This window comes from Zosterops lateralis (genome assembly GCF_965231275.1).
Source record: "Zosterops lateralis genome assembly, chromosome: 4".
Taxonomy (NCBI): domain Eukaryota; kingdom Metazoa; phylum Chordata; class Aves; order Passeriformes; family Zosteropidae; genus Zosterops; species Zosterops lateralis.
In genome coordinates, this window is record NC_139765.1 from 49,956,017 (window position 1) to 49,977,242 (window position 21,226).

Consider the following 21,226-nt stretch of genomic DNA (forward strand, 5'->3'; position numbering starts at 1 on the left):
TGAATCCCACTAGGCACCATAGATTTGTAGGGATCCAGCTGGAGCACTAGATACTGCACAATTTCAGGGTGATGAGTGAGGCTAGACTCAGAGCTTCAATGTTGGTTCCCTGAAAAGGGAGACAGCAGAAATGCTGTTCTTTCTTCCCAAAATAACCCTGTAAAACCTTAGTTTATTTTTTCTTCAATGAAATAACATTCTTAATTTCCTTCGATTCCACTCTTAGCAGTCCAATTGTTTCTGCAGAAATCGTACTCTGACTTTCCTCATTTAGGTTTTCACTCTTCTTTATCCAATATCAGTGGGTTCTAATTTAGAAATTGTGCTGCACTTGTGACTAGTTCTTAAAACAGAGGTGCCTAAATCCATTCCCTCTCCACCAACGGATGTTGCAGCTTTCACTGATGTTCCAAGGCAGCCTACATCTGCACTGTTGTGCCAATCCAGTCAATTTTAATTGCAGTGAGGCATAAGTATTCCAAACCAGTGGAATTTATTGAGGACATTGGTGTGCTTAATATGTTTTGATAGTTTATAAATGAAATATTCTGGTTCTCTAATATTCAGCTGAAAATTTGAGAAAATAGTTAGTTGAGGATATTCTCAGGAGTGCCTTAAACTGTGAATTGAATTTTGCCAAAACATATGTTCTCTGTATACAGCATTTCTTCTGGTGTACAATTTATTATTGAAAAGAAAGTTATTGTCTCAGCAACAAGGTTTAAAATATTGCTGTGCAGTAGAAAAATCACATTTTCGATGCTTTGTTGGTGCTTTCTTTTTTGCAGACTGGAAGAGCTCCAAAACGTTTATTTGCCTATTATTGTACTCTGGTTTTAAGTACAGCAGGTTTCTTTAAAACATACAATGTGACCTTTTCATGAAATAGTTCCCTGCAGGGTGATGTATGACCAAGTGTTTAAAACTACCAAATATGTGGCTGAACTAGGTTTGAACTTCTATTGATCTATCAAGTCCAAGAAGGCCAGATTCCTGGGGTCTCTGCAAAGCTTTCTTTCATTAGCCACCTTAGCTAAATCTCCTTGGATATACTTGAGTGAATTGAAGTATGTCACAGCCATAGACCCATGTATTTACTCATACAACTTAATGGTTCTGATTTTGATTCCTTTTCAGAGAATGGGACAGAGAGCTGGCAACTTCAGAAAAGAAGCCCAAACTCATAAATGCTCTTCGACGATGTTTTTTCTGGAAATTTATGTTCTACGGAATAATTTTATATTTAGGGGTAAGAATTGTTCTTATCTTCAGTAAGCTTTTAGTGCTCCTTAAATAGATCCGAGTTTCAGGGACTGCTAAATTAATACCGAATATTGTGAATAGCTTCAGATTTTTCCTCTGTGTATTGCTTACAATATAGGTGTATCCAGTACAATACAATAGAGATGTATCCAGGGGATTTTCATTTAAAAAAATATTCTCTGATAATATCTTCATATCTTTAAAACATATATATTAATAGTTTTTAAGTGTTTCTAGTGCTGTTAGTTTTTCCAAGTGTATGATCAGGAACTTGATGTGAAAGCCTGAACTGATTATGTTTATCACCTTTCCAACATGTTAGGTAGGATTACCTTGACTTACCAAATGCCACCTGTTTGTTTGACAATCCTATCACTGGGGTTAAGAGCTGTGAAAATAATTTATTGCTAATGGTGTCTCACTAGGTACGTGTAGCCAGACTGTAAATTTGAAAATTGCTGTTAACCAATATGTACATTAAATATCTGTGTTACTTACAAATTTCTGTGATTTAGTAGTAAAAAAGAGAGCATATCACCTATGTAAGGAGTGTCAGGCAACCTTGAGACTAAAACAATGTTGTAAGGTTATGCAGGGAGAAAATCAGAAGGGCTAAAGCCAAACTGCAACTAAATTTGACCACTGCAGTTTCAGACAGCAAAGAAAAGGTTTCTATAAATACATTGGCAGCTAAAGGAAGGCTAAGGAGAATTTCCGTTCTTTGCTGCATGCAGGGGGTAGTGTAGTGTCAGGAGGATACTCTTTAGGTACTGTACTCTAAATTGCCTTTGTCCAGGTAGGGCAGTTAGCTATCTAGGACAGGGCCTCTTGCTTTGTAAGGAGCTGCATGATAACTGTTCTCTCTCTACTCCCTTATCGCTTTTGTCGTCTCTTCTTCGGGATGACACCTTGTATTTGCGGACCCCTACTCAATCACGTCTTCTATGTGCTCCTGTGATCTCATTACTGCCCTTATATTTTAACCTTTTACTCACCAAGCCACTCCTTATTCATGATAGGTTTGTATTTAAAAAAACCCTACTGACAACAAAATAGTTCTAAAAGTGTAGCCTACCATGCACTATAATAGCTGTTCCAGCTGAGTCTTCCAGCCACAGCCTCTGAACTAATGCATTCCTGTTAAAAGTTAAGCAGTGTCTGAGGACTTTTGCAGGCAGTCGTGAGGATAACATTCTTTCCCAAAGTTTAGGCAATGTGTGTTTGCATGCATATGCAGGGTTGATTTCTCCTTTTTAAGGAAGTACAATTTTAGATGGGGCAAGGACGAAACAAGACTGCAGGATTTTTGGGTCATTTTCTTTGGTTGTGTGTATGGGTTATTTTAAAAATTTCTTTGAGGAATCATAGATGTATTCAAGTCAACACATATTAAATGAATCCGCACCTTCCACAATGAACATGGAATGATTAAATCTTAGTTTAAATTCTTGATTCTATTATCATTAGTGTTCAGTTTATTTAAAGCTGCTTTGTTTTATTGAAAGAGGAATTGTAAAAAAACCAAATTGCTCCTAAAGCTGCTGGTGTTCTTTGCAGGCCTTGCTCACGGAAATTAATGGGAGCTTTGCCATAAATTTGAAAGGGGACAGGATGTTGTGCCGTATTGGCATAGGTGTAACCAAGTCGTGCATTCTTTTGAACTTCTTTTTCAGCTCTTTGATTGTCTAATCTGAGCCATTTTCATGGCATCTTTCTTGGATTGTGTTTTAAACTCTACTGACATCCCTGCTGTTTGTGCAATTGTCCTTTCAACGAGCACCACAGCTTTGCTCTCATTAAGTCTAGCCTTTTTTCCATCTCTCCCTCGTCCCTGGTGCGCTGTAGGTAATGATGTTATTGCAAGGTGGACACTTGTGCTCTGGCCCCCTGGAGTACTACAACTCCCCCTCATAAACAGTGATATGTTAGGCACTTTGAGTTACTGCACCTAATGTATCTGCTCCCCTTCTGTTTGAGACGATTTCCACTCTTCACCCTGTATGAATATGAGTCTTGCAATTTAAAGAAAATGTGTTATGGTGATGAAACAAAAATCTTGCTTTTTAGCTTCATACCTGCTAGCAACTAGGCACTTTGCTGTGAGGATCAATTTGATTCTGTTTGTTTTTTTGGTCTTACATTTATTGCCATGAAATTTTTATTTCCACTCACATGCGACAGCTGCTAACATTAACTTAGAAGGGTTTTAATATCATATCCCGAAGGACCCTAATGAGGATTTCCTGAAGTTCTCGCGTATAGGTTACCGGGTGTAAGTGAGAAGGCGGGGAAGGCAAACACTTCTTGGCCATATGCCAAAGAAGAGATGTGCATTATTGTTTTCAAATGCAGAGTGTTTGAACATATGGGGGATACACATAACATAAAAGTTGTTGTTGCATAAGAATAATCATACCAGGTCAGATTAGCACAGTATGCTGTGTCATAATCTCATTTCTCTTCAGATCTTTACTATTTTAATTAAGATTTCTGTGAGGGGGACTCTTATGGGTTTCTCAGTAACCTATGATCAATGCAGAGGGAAGAATAAGGACAGGCAAAGGCAAAACATGACTCTTGAAAACCAGATTTTCTCTTAGGTGTACAAATTCCATTTTTTAGGCAGGTTTTTCAAATCAGCTTATTCATATTCATATCAGTGGGTAATTTTGAGTTTACAAGAGGAGAAATGAAAACCAGGCAGTTTTGCTTTGATTTGTGTGTAGACTAGATAATATCTTTGGTAAGCAAGCTGATAAATCTCCATTGTAAACCAGTGGACTTTTATGCCCCATGAGATAGTGTATGACTTGGCTTATTGCCAGCTACTATTCTAGTCTGTAAATCTTCTTTTTTTTTCCAGCAAGCTTGGAATGTATGCAATACACTTATAGTCACAACAAACACAGCAGCAGAGCATGTCATTTTCACTGGAATGAAAGTAAACACACAAAAAAATTTGTTGCTATTTTAAGTCTATATAGAAAAGCTTATCTTGGGATCTCCAAGAATATGAAAACACTGTATTGTCCTTGAGAGGTGAATGTTTTGTATTTTATGAGTTTTGGGGAGACTTGGTTTGATGCTTTGGGATGCATATGGTCTAAGCACAGCTGTCTTGGGTCATGTGTTTTTAATAAACACTCCTCCCTTTGCCCACTAATAACACTGAAGCCTTTGTCAAGGCTGGCTCCAGATTCACAGCAGAGTGGTGTTTAATTTGGATAGTGCAGCACACAGTACAGGTATGCTGTTTGAGATGTAAAATTCTACCTCTTCTGTGGAAAAAAGTGAAGGATGAATATCAGCTCCACCAACAGTAACATTTGAAAGGAATTACAGTACAGGTTGTAGAAGTACTTGCAATTGCTTTTGTATAAGACGACCCAAAGAAGAAGAATAAATTCGAGAGAAGGAAAAAAAACTAAAAGAGATTTTTCCAATTAATTATCACAGTAGAATTTTAATTACAGCTGAACTTCACCTGTTCCCTTCTCTCAGTCTCTATGGTGGTCTCTGTGGTTTTCAGCTGGAAGGCAGTACTGGTAACTTTTGGGCAGAATTTGATACATGTCTGTACAAAAGAATTCAGTAATGTCTCATTACTTTGAAAGCATCACATGCTTTCTACTGCAACAGAAAGGAGAATAAGGAGAGACATGCAAGTTCATAACAGTATGTATTTTTAAACTGGTCATAAGAGTGAAGCAAAGGAACACATACATACTTCATATCCTTCTGAAACTCATGCAGAAGATGAAGCAAAATGTTGGACCACAGCACACAGGACATTTTTGCACTTCTTTGGGAAATACTAGGTAAGGAAAGAGGAGGCAAGAGGCAGAGATGGAATAAAACGAGATTAGAGGAGTGAAAGTATGAAAATGATAGGGCAGGGAGGGAAATGAAAGAAAAGGTGAGGTAACACTAATGGGGTTTAATTACAATAGAAAAGGAGACTGAGGACAAATGTAACAGCAGACTAAAGTAAAGTCAGGGCTTTAGCAAATCATTTGGATACCTTGTAGTTTAGTGGTTTGACCTTACCTCTCTCTTCTCTCCTACCCTGGTTCTCTAACCCTGGATAGGAAGTGCTGGGGCCTCCAATGTAGGAGAGACTCTGGGACCTTTATTAAACTTGAGACTTTTATTAACCTTGCCTCCCTCACCATTTACTTCCTCTCCTGCTTTTGTTACAAAATTGGATACAGTGACTAGAACTGTTGAGTAGGATGATCCAATTATTTATATTTTTATTTTGTTCCTATTTCCATTTTTTTGTTGTTGTTTTAGCTATATTCTCACTGTCTTGTCAGAATGGTAGTGTTTGTTTTGGGAGTTCTGAGGCTTCCCTTGTCCTGTAAGTCCAGTAAAGTGCACTGAGAACTGTTCCCTAGGGACCAAAAGAGAGGTCCAGCCTGATTAAACTAGATTCAGTCATATGATATAGCTAATCCATTAAAACTCTGTAAGTGTGGAAGCTAATCTCAGAAGTCACTTTTGTAGAAAATGATCAAACCAAATTTATGAGACAGATTTATTTGCTTGGTGCAGTTGCAGGAGCATCACAAACTTAGACAGCAGTGAGTTGTCTGTTTTCCTGTGCAATTGCTGCACTTTTCTGTGGTTTGCACAGCAAACAGACCTGACTTCCTCATTTAAGATATAAGATTTTAAATCTCATTTGGTAGGACTTTGAATTGAAATGTTAGCCATTTTGAAAAAAAATGAACCAACTACTGACCAAAATTACTTTTCTTTTTTCTCTCTACAGGAAGTCACCAAATCTGTGCAACCCCTTCTGCTTGGGAGAATAATAGCTTCCTATGATCCAGATAACTCTGAGGAAAGATCCATAGCCTATTACCTGGGCATTGGTTTGTGTCTTCTCTTTTTTGTGAGAGCACTGCTTATACACCCTGCTATATTCGGTCTTCATCATATTGGAATGCAAATGAGGATAGCTATGTTTAGCTTGATTTATAAGAAGGTAATTGTTTCACTTACACTCTAAGCCAAGCCTCTGAATCTATGTAACTTTTAGGCTAGTTTGTTGAAAGATTGATAATTTTGTTAAGGCACGCAAAGTACAAAGAAGAATGATGTAGCTAAGAGTTTCTGACAGCTCTCAATTTCCCAGTCCGAAGAATTAAATACCTCTCTGCAGCTGGTTTGACTGAAATCAGCCTCTGTGAGTTCAGACTTGCTGCATATGTGGTGAGGTGCCTTAATTGTTTTACCACTCTGCTCCTGTTAAAAAATGTGTACTGCAAAGGAAGAATAACATGCTGGTGGCTGAAGAATATCTTCAAAAGAGAATTAAAGGTGAAGATTTAAACAATAAATGTAACATTGAAGGGATTGAGTTTGAATGATACTGTGTGACATCACTATAGCATGAAGAGTCAACAGATACTGACCATCACACATTCAAAAATACAAAGATTTAAAAAGTTACTCTGTTTTACCAGTAGCCAAAGAAGATAATTTAAACAAACATGTTAGTTATTCTGGTATAAAGCTCACTGTGAAAGCATCTTTCAAAAATATTTGTCAAGAGAGGCAACAGTAGGAGATTTTTGCGGATGCACAGCAGCACACAGCATGCATGCTTAATTAAAACTTGCATTTGCATTTATATCTATATCCATAAAATATTCAACAGAAAGCAAGGACTAAGTCAATACATCAGTATTTTTAAAGCAATGTAATGGCTGTATTGAATTCAAGTGACATAAATAACAAGTTTAATGAGACTTACTTTATAGCATAAACAGATAAGTGGAGTATTACTTATACTAGTGCATCATTGCTTATCAATTTTATCTTTATTTATTGTGTTTTATGGAGATAACTTAGATGACAATTTTTCTATGGTTTTGTTTTCTTTTACAGATCCTAAGACTGTCAAGCAGAGTTCTAGATAAAATAAGCACTGGACAACTGGTCAGTCTTCTTTCCAACAATCTGAACAAATTTGATGAGGTGCGTCATCAGTTGTTTAATTCACTTGGTGATCCATCAAATACAAATGTCAAGCTGTTCATGACAGATATTAAGGAAGGAAGGAGCACAAATGAAGAACTGCACTGAGTGCTCATTATAGACTAAATACTCATTCATTACCTTGAGAAAATGTGTTGGCACATAGTCATAGAAATGCTCATTCTGGTTCTTATGACATTCTTTATCTCCTATGCTGATTAGAAGAGGAAACCTAAAAAGTGGTTACGTCATAAAGACATATTTGTTCTTCAGTCCAGTGAGAACCTGCCAGGAAACGTCTGGGTTATAAAGTTGGTTTCACAGAAGTCAGAACTTGCTGGTTCAATCCTTACATTTTACTTCCTGATGACTGCATTCTTTTACTGAGGTGATCCAGTCCATTTCTGTCACTGAACAAGCAATGAGGTTTAGCCTCCTGTTCCTATTATTACCTAGTCCACTAAAAAGGGATTGTTGATGTAATACTGTGTTAGGAAGTCTTAGACATCTGTCTTAAAAAATCTTAGAGAGTCTTCTGTAAAACTTCTCTTTTGTTAGAGACTACAATAAATCCCTGCTAATGCCTTTAGGAACTGGAAAATCTACAAACTTCTGTTCTTTGTGTGTGTTTAATTGGCCCTTTGGTAGTATAAGATTTGCTTCCCATGAAGATACAAGATCAGAGAGACTGTAGACACATGGCCGGAACTGCAGAATGTATTTACTTTAAACCTGTATGACTGTATAGAGTAATGTCAGCTTAAGACAAGGGGCCTGTCAATGGAGCAGTGTAGCTGCAGTAGCACAGACCCCTGTGCGCTTGATCATGGGATTCACTCCAAAATCTCCTGAATGAGAACTGCATTGAACTAGATGTGTTCATACAACACTCACCTCTTCACCAAAGTAATATTTGCCTCCTATATCAGGTTAAAGCACTCTCAGAAGATTTTTACATGTATTTTTCTCATCTTAAAGTGGTTGAAACAGCCAGCATTGATGCCAAATTCAGTTTACATTTATAAAGCTGTGACTATTCCTCATGTATATACATAACAAAGAGACTGTTGCAGATTGAACTTTGTCTTAGATAAATTTAATTTTAGATGCAGAATGTATATGTATTGCTGCACTGTCATCATAATTAACACCCAGAATGCTATGTGCTCAGGATCACAAGTCCTCCTTTATAAACTTGTTTTTCTGCTGGAAATATTTGTACCATTCTTCACTATATTTTTCAAAGTGTCACTTTAATGTCTACTTCCTTTTCATGTAGTTTTCAGAGCATCTCTCTAACTTTTTTTTTTTTTTTTTTCTTCCCTTCCTTACTGTGGCCTTCCATAGGGTCTTGCTCTGGCTCATTTTGTATGGATTGCACCATTACAAGTGGCACTGCTGATGGGATTGCTCTGGGATATGTTAGAAGCTTCTGCATTCTCTGGACTTGCTTTTCTAATAGTCATGGTCTTATTCCAAGCCTGGCTGGGACAAATGATGATGAAATACAGGTGACAATGTTTTAAAATATTTCAATATATTTTCCTGAAACACATGGATTTAAAGAAGCTTATACCACTTGAAGGTACTCTGGTTATGATATTACATAGGATGAATCCAAAGAGTGTTTTCTGTGTAGGGACAGTTACAGACAAAATTTCACTTATTTAGCAGCAGGTGTCTAAACTTAAATAAAATTAATAGTCTAATATGGAGTAAATAGTGATAAAATTCGATGTAACATTAAATCTAGAAATTTTAAAATTAAAAACTCCTTATTAATTACTCCATTCAGTATTTTTACAATTTCTATTTTCTTCATTTAAAAGCAATTATTGGATTTCTAATAATTTCTTCTCCATTCTTCATAATAATTCTGTTAAAGTAAACATTTTTAGCAGAGGCATATATGGAAGATGTTTTAATAAGATATAATGGGATACAAACTAACTATACAGGATGAAAAAGATGAAGATTGACCTACTGCCTTTTTACTTTGTAGGAATAAGAGAGCAGGAAAGATCAATGAGAGACTTGTCATCACCTCAGAAATAATTGAAAATATCCAGTCAGTTAAAGCTTATTGTTGGGAAGATGCAATGGAAAAAATGATTGAAAACATCCGTGAGTAAGTGTACACATTTGTTACACAAATTTTTTTATGTGCTCAGAAAAAATAATTTTGGTGCCTATGGACATCATCTGTGGTCATGTTAGTTAAGAAGTAAAGCAACAACTATTAATCCTCAATAAACTAACCATGCATTCCCACACTGTAGCTTGGGGAGGGTTTCCCTTTTTTTTTTCAAGTTTACTATGGAGGTGTGATTTTTTTTTTTTTTTTTTTTTTTTTTTTTTTTTTTTTTTTTTTTACTTCCTCATTTGTTCATTTGTTATAATGATGTTTCAGTGGTTAGTTTGCGCAGGTAAAACAATTGTGGGATCTGTGTTTGTTTCTGGCCAACCCTTTCCTCATCTTAAAATAAAAAGCCCTTTTGTGGAGGTTACTTAAGGCTTAAGAGATGTCCCTCTTCTGTGGTGAAGGAAACAGTATGAATATGTGCAGCCATTTTCTGAGAAATGTAATAAAGCTGGTTATAAAATTTGCATACAATCTGTGAAGGAGTAAAGTAGCATAGATTCATGTCTTCATCCTGAACGTTTACATTAACATTTATTGTCTGTAGATGGCCTTGTAGAATGCTTATCTCCTCAGTTAATATAAAGATTGAACTGTAACTACCAGACCTGAAGGTTAAAGGAGGTAAAAGTTGCTGAGGCCTGTGAGAAGGAAGTCTTGTTACCAGCAAGGAGTTCTGGGGAAAGCGAGGAGAACTGACACATTGATTGATGGGTGATGCTGCATTAAAGGCACTCCCATGTGTCCCGTGTGTTTGTTTAGTTCTTTACAGAGAAATAAAATTTTGTGCCAGGTGTGTGATTGGGAAAATAAAAGAAATATAAGTGTCATATTATCGTGTAAATAACAGACATAAAATTATATTGTTCCACAAACACCTACTTGTTCAGCTGCTTTCTGAAAGACAATCCAGGGAAAGTGAACTGTTCTTTACCATTAGAATTTATAATTATTTACTATAAACAATCAGAGAAACTCAGTCTGAATCCAGGTCATGAGATCTAGCTTGAGGATGGAACTAGTTTAGGATTCCTCTGATGTCACAAGGTCACATGTATTGCTTAGGAAATTTGAGGGTGCATCATGCTAGCAAATCCGCTAGAAATTGATTAAATAAATTGTGATCCACAAACTGGTCACAGAAATCTGGAAATTGGACTGTTATTTTATTATCTATATTTTCTATAATGATTTAAAGAAATATAAGTTATATAATTTTGTAATGCTTTAATTAGTTAATTAAAGAGGTAATTAATTAGAGTTATTTTTTTATTGTATGGTGCATGGATTTTTAAAAGACAAGAATGCTAGCAATATTACAAAATCAGAGTACTTCTCCTGTGAAGAAAGGCTGAGATAATTGGAATTATTCAGCCTGGAGAAGAGAAGGCACTGGGCACACCTTATTGTGGCCTTTCAGTACCTGAATGGACTCTACAAGAAATCAGGAGAGGGATGTTTTGCAAGGGTACATAGTGATAGGACAAAGGGGAATGGCTTTGAACTGAAGGAGGGTGGATTTAGATTAGATATTAGGAAGCAGTTCTTCCCTGTGAGGGTGCTGAGGCACTGGCAGACGTTGCCCATAAAAGCTGTGGATGCCCCATCCCTGGAAATGTTTAAGGTCAGGCTGGATGGGGCATGGAGCAGCCTGGTCTAGTGGAAGGTGTCCCTGCTTTTGGGCAGAGGGTATGAACTGAATGATCTTGAAAGTCCCTTCCAACACAAACCATCCTATAATTCTATGATTCTTCTGTATTTTTTTAAGCCTTCCAGCAGATCACTTTGTAAAAACATCACCACAGCAAGTCAACCCAGAAATATCAGAGCTTCAATTGAATTTGGCTTGCAGAATCAGCTCTGCTGGACTTCCCAGTCATTTGGCTTGTTAAACTGCTAGGAAACAAGACCTTGTGCTTGAAGCCATGTCTGTGTTTTAGCCAGTCTGTTATAATTCAGTCATCACAAAAGCATTTTTGCATCCTGGTGTTTTCTGATACAAGCCAGTTTAATCAGCTTCAGAGGCACCAATATGGGCTGTCTACTCTGTGACCTCTTAAGTCTGCACTGAAAATAACTGTTCATAACAGATGCCTGAATAAACATACCTGCAGTCCGATGGGCTATGCAATGTATTCAGAGAAGTAAAAAAACCACCCCACCAAACTGTTCCTCTGAACCATGGCATAGCACTGGAGAAAGTGAAGGTTGGAAGTGTCTGTACTTTGCCAGCAGAGACACATCTTTATATAAAGTGAAGGATCTCAAGCTTGTGTATTAGTACTGGTTCCTGCAGCATCACTCCAAAACCAGGCATACAGTGCTCTGCATTCTGTATGTGCACAAGGCTCGTAGGGTCCCTTACATCTCTTTCCAAGTACTCATATTACATCAGCAAGACGTGTTCCAAGTAAGTGTATAATCTACAGAGCTTTCAAGTCTGTATCACAGACAGAACCACCTCTGGGAAACTTTTGCTTGTGGCTGCATCAGTCTGTAGGAACATACTGAAAACATTGTACTTCAGAACATACTGAAAAAGTTGTTAGTGCATTCCTGATTGCACTGGAGTCAGTAAGATTCTCTGTAGACTGAGCTTCTATGGAGAAAGGAGGGTGGAGAGCAGACTCCCTGCCTTCCACCTCTTAAATGGAGGTTAAGTGGCACCTTAATTCATGGGTGAAGCCATTAGTAGGTTGCCATGCAAAAGAAGATGACTTTATAAACAGATTGTCTATTGTTAAGGTTTTTCTGTGGTAACATATAGCACATCTGGCATTTCAAAGTATCTTTTTTCTGGAGGAGTTATGCATCTAAATGAGTATGGGATGATGCTTCAGGGAGTACATCACATACCACAATGTTAGATGCTTGAGGTTGGTTGTTCCAGGAATTGTAGAGGCTTGTGGCATATTGGGTATGTAAATCATGACAGATTATTGTTACTTTGTCTGACATCTCTTAACATGGATGTCAAAAATTTGACTCTAATGATTTTTAGGCCCAAAACCAGTTTGGAGACTTAATTTTTAGCTGCAATTCTAGAAAATAAGGATGAATGAGCCCCTGAGTTAATTGTTATGCCATCAGTTCCATCCAAAATATTTGTAATTTGTAAACTGTGAAATCCTACACTATTTTTTTTTTTTTTTAACAGAACTGAACTGAAGCTTACACGAAAAGCTGCTTATGTGAGATATTTCAACAGCTCAGCCTTCTTCTTCTCAGGCTTTTTTGTGGTGTTCTTAGCTGTGCTTCCGTATGCTCTGATTAAAGGAATTATTCTCCGAAAAATATTTACCACCATTTCCTTCTGCATTGTTCTTCGAATGACAGTGACCAGGCAGTTTCCCGGCTCTGTCCAGACCTGGTATGACTCTATTGGAGCAATAAACAAGATACAGGTAGGGTACAGAGACTAAAATCTTCCCAAGTACGTAAGCCAATTCTTTATATCGTGTTATCTTGTCAGCTGATCAGCAAAAGCACACAGCATTTATGCAGACTTTTTGAATATGTGTTGCTTTGACTACACACCATGAAGTGTCATTATAAATCTTGATATTGTTCCCCAGGCGGCATAACCACACATAACCATGCTACCTGCTTTCTGCTTTTTTTCTGAAACAGTGACATTTAGTTCTTGTTCATTGCAGGACAAGAAACTTATTAAAATCATAACTTGTGATGCTTAAGAGAAGTTTTTTCCTTCAGGAAAGGAAGTTCAAAATTAGTGCGTGTTTTATATAGTATGGCTTCCAGGAGCTTCAGTCGCAGATCTTCTGTTTTTCTAGATATTAGTGGCAACAACAGCAGGAGACTGTGCATTTTATGCGAATGTGCATCTCATTCATTAGTAGCAAACATAATTAAGATAGCAGTCAAATAATTATTACCCACCTTACCTACTGAGATCACTTGCTCATGTACCAGCATGAGAGGCTTATCTGCAGAGTAAAATTAGGGTGGATTCTCATTAACTCTGTCTTTTTTATCTGCTTTTCTGAAATTACTCCCTAGGAAGAGAATTCTTACACTATTTTGGGGTGAAATCTTAGACCTTTTTCATTGTATATTTATAGATATGGGGGTTTTTGTAGAACATAGATTTTATTATTTTTAGTGTGATAAAAATAACTCATACAGAACCTAAAGATCTGAATCAGATGTCTGAACCTCAGTCTAGAATAAGAAGTAGGTGTAGGATTTTGATGACTTTCAACTGGCCAGGAAATTAAGACATCTAGCCATAAACCTTTCTATTTGACATTCAGAAATCTGCCTTGTTAGGTCTCATAATGGGCTTTCCTTGTTCTCTTAGATTCCCTAGGAATTAGTGGAAGTATCCTGTCTCTCCTGTTTCCTGGAAGAGTGTGTCCAATGCCCTGGACACAGTCACAGATCTGGCCAACCCAGTTGTCACAACATTGCCCTCACTTCACTGAATACTTGTTTTTGGAGGTGTTAGCAAATGAGGGCTCCAGAATCCATAAATAATCATCTCTATGTGGCAGGTTCAGTATAGTCCCCATAGACAGACAGGACAGAATTGCAGAACACCAAAACCCTTTACTAGTTTTAAGAAACATAAATAAGAATAATAAAGCACTCATATATCTCTGATTTAATTTCTACATCAGTTTAGAGAGTTGAATGGGCCAGGTATATCCCCTGGGTGATTGTATTTTCACATGGTTTTTAGACCATGCTATTTCAGAATCAATGTGCTCTCTCTGACTATCACTGCTCCAGGAACTCCACTGGATGACCCGTTTGTTATGAAAGCATAGCCATAATTTTCTTTTTTTTTTTTTAAATAAACCATGTGTACCTTGCCTTGCAGTTTTTCAGTTCCTGCTCTTTTAATCAGCTGCTCAATTGTTATGCAAACAGAACCCTTCTTCTTGTTCTACTTGGAAAATTTGCAAGTGTACTGTTGAGAACTGATTTCCCCATGAGTCTGCTTAGTTTTTCCATTGTATTGCCCATGTAGATCAATTTGCTTCCATAAAGTTTAAAAAAGTAGGATTTGGAGGAGACAATATCTACAGACTATATAACCTTAATAACATAATGGAATAGAGAGGCTGTCTTTCCTACTTTAGAATAGGCTTAGTCTTATTTCCTAATGCTATCCTAGAAGGCAACATGAGCACCGTGTCATTTGAAATTACACTACATCAGTGCTGCACTTGCCAGGATCATTAACTGCCTTTTATTTTTGTTGGTGGAGAGATCATTCCAATTCTTTTAACCTCTTGCAGATTTAGAAAAGGGAGACACCAGCATGTAGCTGCTTTGTTTCACTGTTTACCAGAGTACAACCTTCTATATCTTACTCCAAAACCAAAGCTTTATTTGAAAAGGGTTAAACTCAGAGGGGTGATCTTGCCAGACACAAGTTCTGAAAGCAAAACAAGTGCCAAGTTTTGATATTCTTTCTAAATCAGAACCAAATATCTTTATGGCTATGTTTTCACGAGCAATGAAAGAATTGGTAGTTTCAAAAACATTTCCTTCTGCATCCAGAAATGTTGTATGATTTATATTTGTGCCTCTGCTGAAAGCACTGGAAGCAAAAGTGCCACCAGAAGTATTAGTGCTCTGTGTAGGCAAATATGGACTGCTTTGTGAGATATGATCTTGTCCCTTACTTGTTCATCTGCTTTCATGGTGTTTCTAGGATTTCTTGCTGAAAAAAGAATATAAAGCTCTGGAGTATAATCTAACAACCACTGGGGTTGAGCTGGACAAAGTAACAGCTTTTTGGGATGAGGTTGGTACTTTTACCCAAATTATATTAAAACACAGAGTGTATCTTTAAAAAAAAAAAAAAAAAAAAATTTGCCATGATGCTCTCTAAAAAGGGCAGCCTACACTCTTTCATTTTAACTAGCTTCAGCTCTCACCAGGTAAGGAATATTTAGCAAGTAATTAATGCATGATATCAAATTATCCACAGCTGAGAAACTTTGGAAAAAACCTTTTAATAAGTCTTAAGGCCTGTAATAAGTAGTTATTACTGACTTAGGCCAGCCTGAAAACAGGATCAGGCTATGGCATGTATAAACATTGGAAAACAGTTCTATAATAAGCAAATTTTGTTTGTGTCCACAAATTTTAGTACAAGTCCAATATGTACATTTAAAAAAAAGTATATTTAAGAATATAATGAGTATTTTATTGGTAGACAAATTAACATGAGAAAAGTAAGTTCATATGTTTTCATAAATCCATAGTACAATATACATCTCTGCATATGCATTTTATTTTATTTATTTTTAATGTACTTCAAATATATGTACATCAAATCCATGTATGTTGCAGGGAATTGGAGAGCTGTTTGTAAAAGCAAACCAGGAAAACAACAACAGCAAAGCTCCTAGCACTGACAACAATCTCTTCTTCAGTAATTTTCCCCTTCATGCCTCTCCTGTTCTTCAGGATATAAATTTCAAGATTGAGAAGGGGCAACTATTAGCTGTTTCTGGATCTACTGGAGCAGGCAAGGTATTTCTGTTTCTGCTGGTTCAACAAGAGTCTTAATAACTATAAGGAATAATACTGTGTTGTGACCTGTATTGTTACCTGTATTTTTACTGTATTCTTGCAATCTCTGTGCTTGCTGCAGAAATGATGGCTGCAGGAAAAAGTATGGATAATCTGCAAGTTTCACTAAAATAGTTACTTGAGGTTTTATACTGTGGCCAATATGAGATAGAGTTTGCTCGATATTTTTTGTAATAGAAGGTTACAGAATTATAAGGAACTAGCAATTTAATGACCAAATCATTTTCCTTTGGAAGTAAAAGGAAATTTTACAGGAGTAATGCAAACTGAAACCTAAAGTTAAGGCTCATGATGAGAATCTCTCTGCCTTTAAAAAAAATGAAGAATATAGAATAGATATTCTGATGGCTCAGTGTGCTAGAAAGCTTTTTTTTTTCCTTCTGCTTTGCTAACTTTTTAAGGAAAAATTGAGCACAAGATGGTTTGTAACCAGACAAGGCTGACAGGAATATAGCCAGGTATGTCCTAGACATGTGGTGTACCTGATCACTTAGCTCTGGTTCCTATAGTGACTCGCTTGGGCTTCCTGAGACCCAGATGCTGCTGAAATTGGTGGTTTCCTGTGAAAACTTGTGGTTTAGATTATTCATCATTTTACTACCCCAAAATGTTATCAATGCATTTAGTTTGCAGATGACACGTCCAATTAACATCAGTAATATAAAATGAGTTGAACTGTGATACTCTTTCACTTTGAACAGCAAGTAATTAGATGAGTCTTGATGCATCTTTCATCTTCACTGGGTTTTTAAAGGAGATGTGAATGTTAAAACAAATGTTCATTATGCTTCTCCTGTTTAATAAATTATAGGTGAAAATATTAAGATTTCTTTTACTTGCATGGGGTAAAAATCTTTGGTCTGCTGGAGTCAGTGACAAAGGACCCTTCAATTTCAGTATGATCGAGGCTTCTTATTTTTCACTAATGATCCCCACAAGAGAGAGCAAGGTGCTCAGAACATGGGATTATCCTCAAAATGATATGTTAAGGTGCATTTTACTGTGATACTTCTGAATTAACAGAATAGTTTATCTATTGCTATTGCTGGTAATTGTAGTATAGAAATGTGAACTAGAAAAAGCTGAAGGATGTATGTATATCCCCTCTATTCTGCTACATAGGAAATTGAGGAAAATTCAGATTACACTGAACAGTCTATGTGAGTATATGCATATAAAAAAATTGCATTTCCCAAGGCAATAAAAATAAAAGCCTTATAATATTAACTCAAAAAGTTAATATTATAAAACTCAAAAAATAAGATTTGCCTGCCACCCACCACCTCCCAAAAAATACTGCCCTTCCTTTACATCTTCTTGATGTAAGAGCTCCTTCATGGTGCTTGAGGCTGTTACTGTATATTCCAGGAATTGTCAGGCCTGTGAAACAGACTGCACAATTTTATCTGTATTAACTATTTAATCTATAACAGGTATGAAGCCTCCCATCAGCTCTTTAATATTATTTCAGTACTAGATAGGGTTTGTTTTGATTTTGTTTTGTTTTCTAATTTGTGTTAAATGGCACAAGATGCTGTGTTTTAACACCCAGTGTACAAAACATACCAAGCAGATGTCCTTTGCAAGATTGGGAACTTCTTACTCTGCATTTTGGAAAAGTCAGATTCTAGTATAAGGGAAGGAATCTTATGAGATTCCCCCAGTATATTGCATAACTTGCAAAAGGATCTCTGGGCTTGACAACATGAAACTGTGACTTAGACAGATTTTTTAGATCTTTGGTTGTTACGTCCCAACTTTGTTGACTGTTTATTAATGTTAAGAACACCACTGCAATGGCTCTGTAACATATTTTTCCGTGTATTTCTCAATTCTATTCTTTGATCTAGTAGCCAATGATGTGTGACAAGGTTACTACAAGCTACTGATTAACTTTGAAATTATAACATGTCAGTGCTGAAATTGCAATCAATTCTTTTATGAAGGGAAATAGTAAATATACTTAGGTCATGCATTCACGTAAATGAGTTAACAGTTACAGAGGAAAATTCAGATCATACTGAGCAATTGTATATGCTTACACAAAGAAATTGCATTTTTCAAGGCAATACAGATAAAACACTTATAAGCACTAGCAAAATTATAAACATGAATTGTTGTACAAAGAATAAACAAAATAGTCACTGATAATGTGAAAAATCAAATAGAATTCTCTATAAATACTAGTACCTTATGTCTGTATGTGTTTCACAGATAGATTTTTACCTTGTAAAATTATTGATAGCTTCATTAAAATGACATACTTTTGCAGCAGCGTGCCTTTTTTTACAAGATACCTTACACAATTTTTATCATTTATTGAATTAAGTTTCTCTTATACTAGAGGCCTTTCAGAATCACACATATCATAAAAATCTCCACTAATTGCAGTTTGCACTAAATCAATACTTTCAGGGACACTCTTGATGAGAAAAATGTGCCATTTAAGTGACTTAGCAGAGTGACTCTTTGTTCAACATTTCTTTTTGTTGTACAGATCTCTGATATATTAATCAAATGTTAATGTTTTTTCAGACTTCTCTTCTGATGTTGATAATGGGGGAATTGGAGCCTTCGCAGGGTAAAATTAAACACAGTGGAAGGATATCCTTTTCACCTCAAGTTTCCTGGATCATGCCTGGAACAATAAAAGAAAACATAATTTTTGGTATATCCTACGATGAATACCGGTACAAGAGTGTCATCAAAGCCTGCCAACTAGAAGAGGTTAGTCATCTAAGACTTTTAAGACCTGTGACCCTACCCAAGTGAAAAACCCCAAAGAAAAGGTATGGGAACGGGGCTTAAAGCAAGTGAGAAATTTCTGAGATTTAAGGAACTCAGCCTGACATCCTGATTTGGTGGAATTGCAAGTCATCTTGTAGCCAGCTGCTTGGGAGATACACTGACTGACAGTTCTGGTAGTTTACACAACAGAAGCTAAGTAAGCTGGCTCAGATATTGTATGGTATCTGCCTTCTCAGCCTTCCTTGCTAGTTAAAAACCTGAGTTAACCTACAGATCTTAAAGAAATTATGTACAAATGTATTATTCCTAAATATGTTTTGTCATATTTCTTTCACATAAAGAAGTTTTTCCTTACAGTTTTGGAAATTAACCTATTTTTCTCCTTTCTTTTGCACTTCAAAAATGGCTCCAGGGATGACTGGAACTTTGTGGCATAAATCTGAATTGTTTAGTAGGAATTTTTTGACTAAATTTTGGATTTTCTTCTGTATATATACTAAAAGTTCTTACACTGGAAATAATTGCAGGATCCATCCTTATGCGACATGCAGTCCACAATGAGTACAATCACATTAAAATGTCTTTGTATGTGTTTGATATTGACAGAGGGTAGTATAGGGAAATATATTTTACACATAGCAAGATACAAAAGGAGCCAGCATTTGAAACCTTTGCAAAATATCCTATGCCTTAAGATTTTTTTTTCTGTAATATACAAATAAAATCAGTAAATATTTAACTGTGCTGAATAGGGTTTTTCTTTTAGCCACATGAGACATATTTTTCCTTAGCACCAGTCAAGCAAGAAACCATAGCCAGTTTGTTTAAAAATAAGATAAGGTTGCTACTGCATTTTATCTCAGAGCAAATTATAATTAAGTGATCAAGTAATATTGCCCTATATGTTCCTGGCCATTTCAGCTTATGTTTGGATTTTTGATTTGGTTTGCTGGAAATCTCTTTGGAAGCTCCTGAAGACAGGAGAATTAACAACTTCTGTGTCAGGCTTTCTGTAGAGTTGTCCTTAACCCCAGTTAAAACCCCAGGTGAAAGTTATAATTAATGCCAAAGCTCCAAGAAACAACTGGCTTCAGCAGTTCAAAACTGTCCTTACTCAAGGAGGCTTCCCAAGCCAGGCCCTTCCCAGAGCAGCAGATGGTTACTGGTGGCTGAGGGTCTCAGTGCTGGTGGGACAGCTCGGTGTCTCAGGGGTCATGGGATGACTCTGTGTCTCAGTAAGATGCAGCTCCTTTGTTCTCCATGCAGGCTCAGTCGAGCCAGATTTGATCTATTTCTGTGCAGAGTGATATGCTTCACCTCCTGGCAGGGCTTCTTATTTGAGATCAGGTTTGATACTTATATGTTTTTTTTTTCTCCTTGACTGAATAAATTGGGCTGAAGAGAAGGCAGAATAGTCTGGATGGAAGCCAAATGCATTACCTTATTGCTATTATTATGCTTTCTTGACTTTTTAGCTTTCATGTGTTAGTTACCAAATAAGACTCAGTATAGCAGATTGAAGGATGGATTTCAGATATTAATTCCCTGTTTATTCCACATGTGACCTTTTAGGGGTTTATTATATTGGTGCTTTGCATTGGAGTTTGTGTGTGTGTCTTTGTTCTTGTTGTTCAGAAAGGAGAAACCAGAGGGGTTTTGCCTGAGTTCACTCTGCCCCCTTCTCTGCAATCTTCCTAGGTAGTTATATATTCCACCTGAAAACAGGCCTGCTGAGTCTAGTTCTTATGTGGAGCCTTCAAGAAACCAAGGACTGGTGATACAAGAGAGTTTATTTCCTTATTGCTCATGTGCTCCAAGTCACTTAATGTAGAGCTCTTAACAATGGCTAAGTCAGATTTATTTCCAAGCTCCATACTCATCAAAATGCTTTTGGAGTACAAAGACATCTTCTTTGACCTAGTGGGCAAATAGATGTGTTAGTAGGATAAAGAGTAATGGGGCACCCATGAAGTGTCCCTTTTACTTTGCCACTTCTACCATCAACCTATAGAGGAAGCATCTGAAGATCTTGTCCAGCTGGTAAATTTGATTTCTTTCCCCCTTCTTCCCTTCTTTTTAGTGTCAATATAATACTGCAGGTCACTCTGTGTGGGTCACATAATGCTGTTTATGTGGGTTTGAGGCTTCCAGACAGACAGTGAGTAGACTGTCCTTGTATGCAGCAGAACAGGGTACTGAAGCCAGGTGATATCACCTTTTGGTGCTCTCCACTTTGTTTTAGGTGTATAGAGACATGGAAATGATATTACAGAAGCATAACTCAAATAATTTGGGGTGCTTGAGAATTTTCACCAAAGTCAGTGCTACATTCTCCTGCCTGACTTTTTTGATTTGGTATGTATTTAATTTACTAAGGAGGTATCAGAGCCTCTTTAGAGTTGCTAAGTATGCAAAGCAAATTTGTAAGTAACTATGAAAGATCAAATTTATCTCTAAGTAACTATGAAAGATAGAAACTGCAAGTAAATATTTCCCAGAGTTTTCCATATTTTAGGTGTC

General features: G+C 36.7%; 1 protein-coding gene across 2 annotated transcripts in view; it reads left to right on the forward strand.

Annotated features, from left to right (window-relative positions):
- CFTR (CF transmembrane conductance regulator) overlaps window positions 1–21,226 on the forward strand; it is an 86,763-nt gene that overhangs the window by 14,540 nt on the left and 50,997 nt on the right. For both annotated transcript variants that reach the window (XM_083860584.1, XM_083860585.1), the window contains exons 3-11: window positions 1,138–1,249; window positions 6,038–6,253; window positions 7,159–7,248; window positions 8,596–8,759; window positions 9,251–9,376; window positions 12,546–12,792; window positions 15,072–15,164; window positions 15,716–15,898; window positions 18,494–18,685. In XM_083860584.1, the coding sequence (XP_083716710.1) occupies window positions 1,138–1,249; window positions 6,038–6,253; window positions 7,159–7,248; window positions 8,596–8,759; window positions 9,251–9,376; window positions 12,546–12,792; window positions 15,072–15,164; window positions 15,716–15,898; window positions 18,494–18,685 (1,423 nt within the window). The remainder of the gene's footprint in view (window positions 1–1,137; window positions 1,250–6,037; window positions 6,254–7,158; window positions 7,249–8,595; window positions 8,760–9,250; window positions 9,377–12,545; window positions 12,793–15,071; window positions 15,165–15,715; window positions 15,899–18,493; window positions 18,686–21,226) is intronic.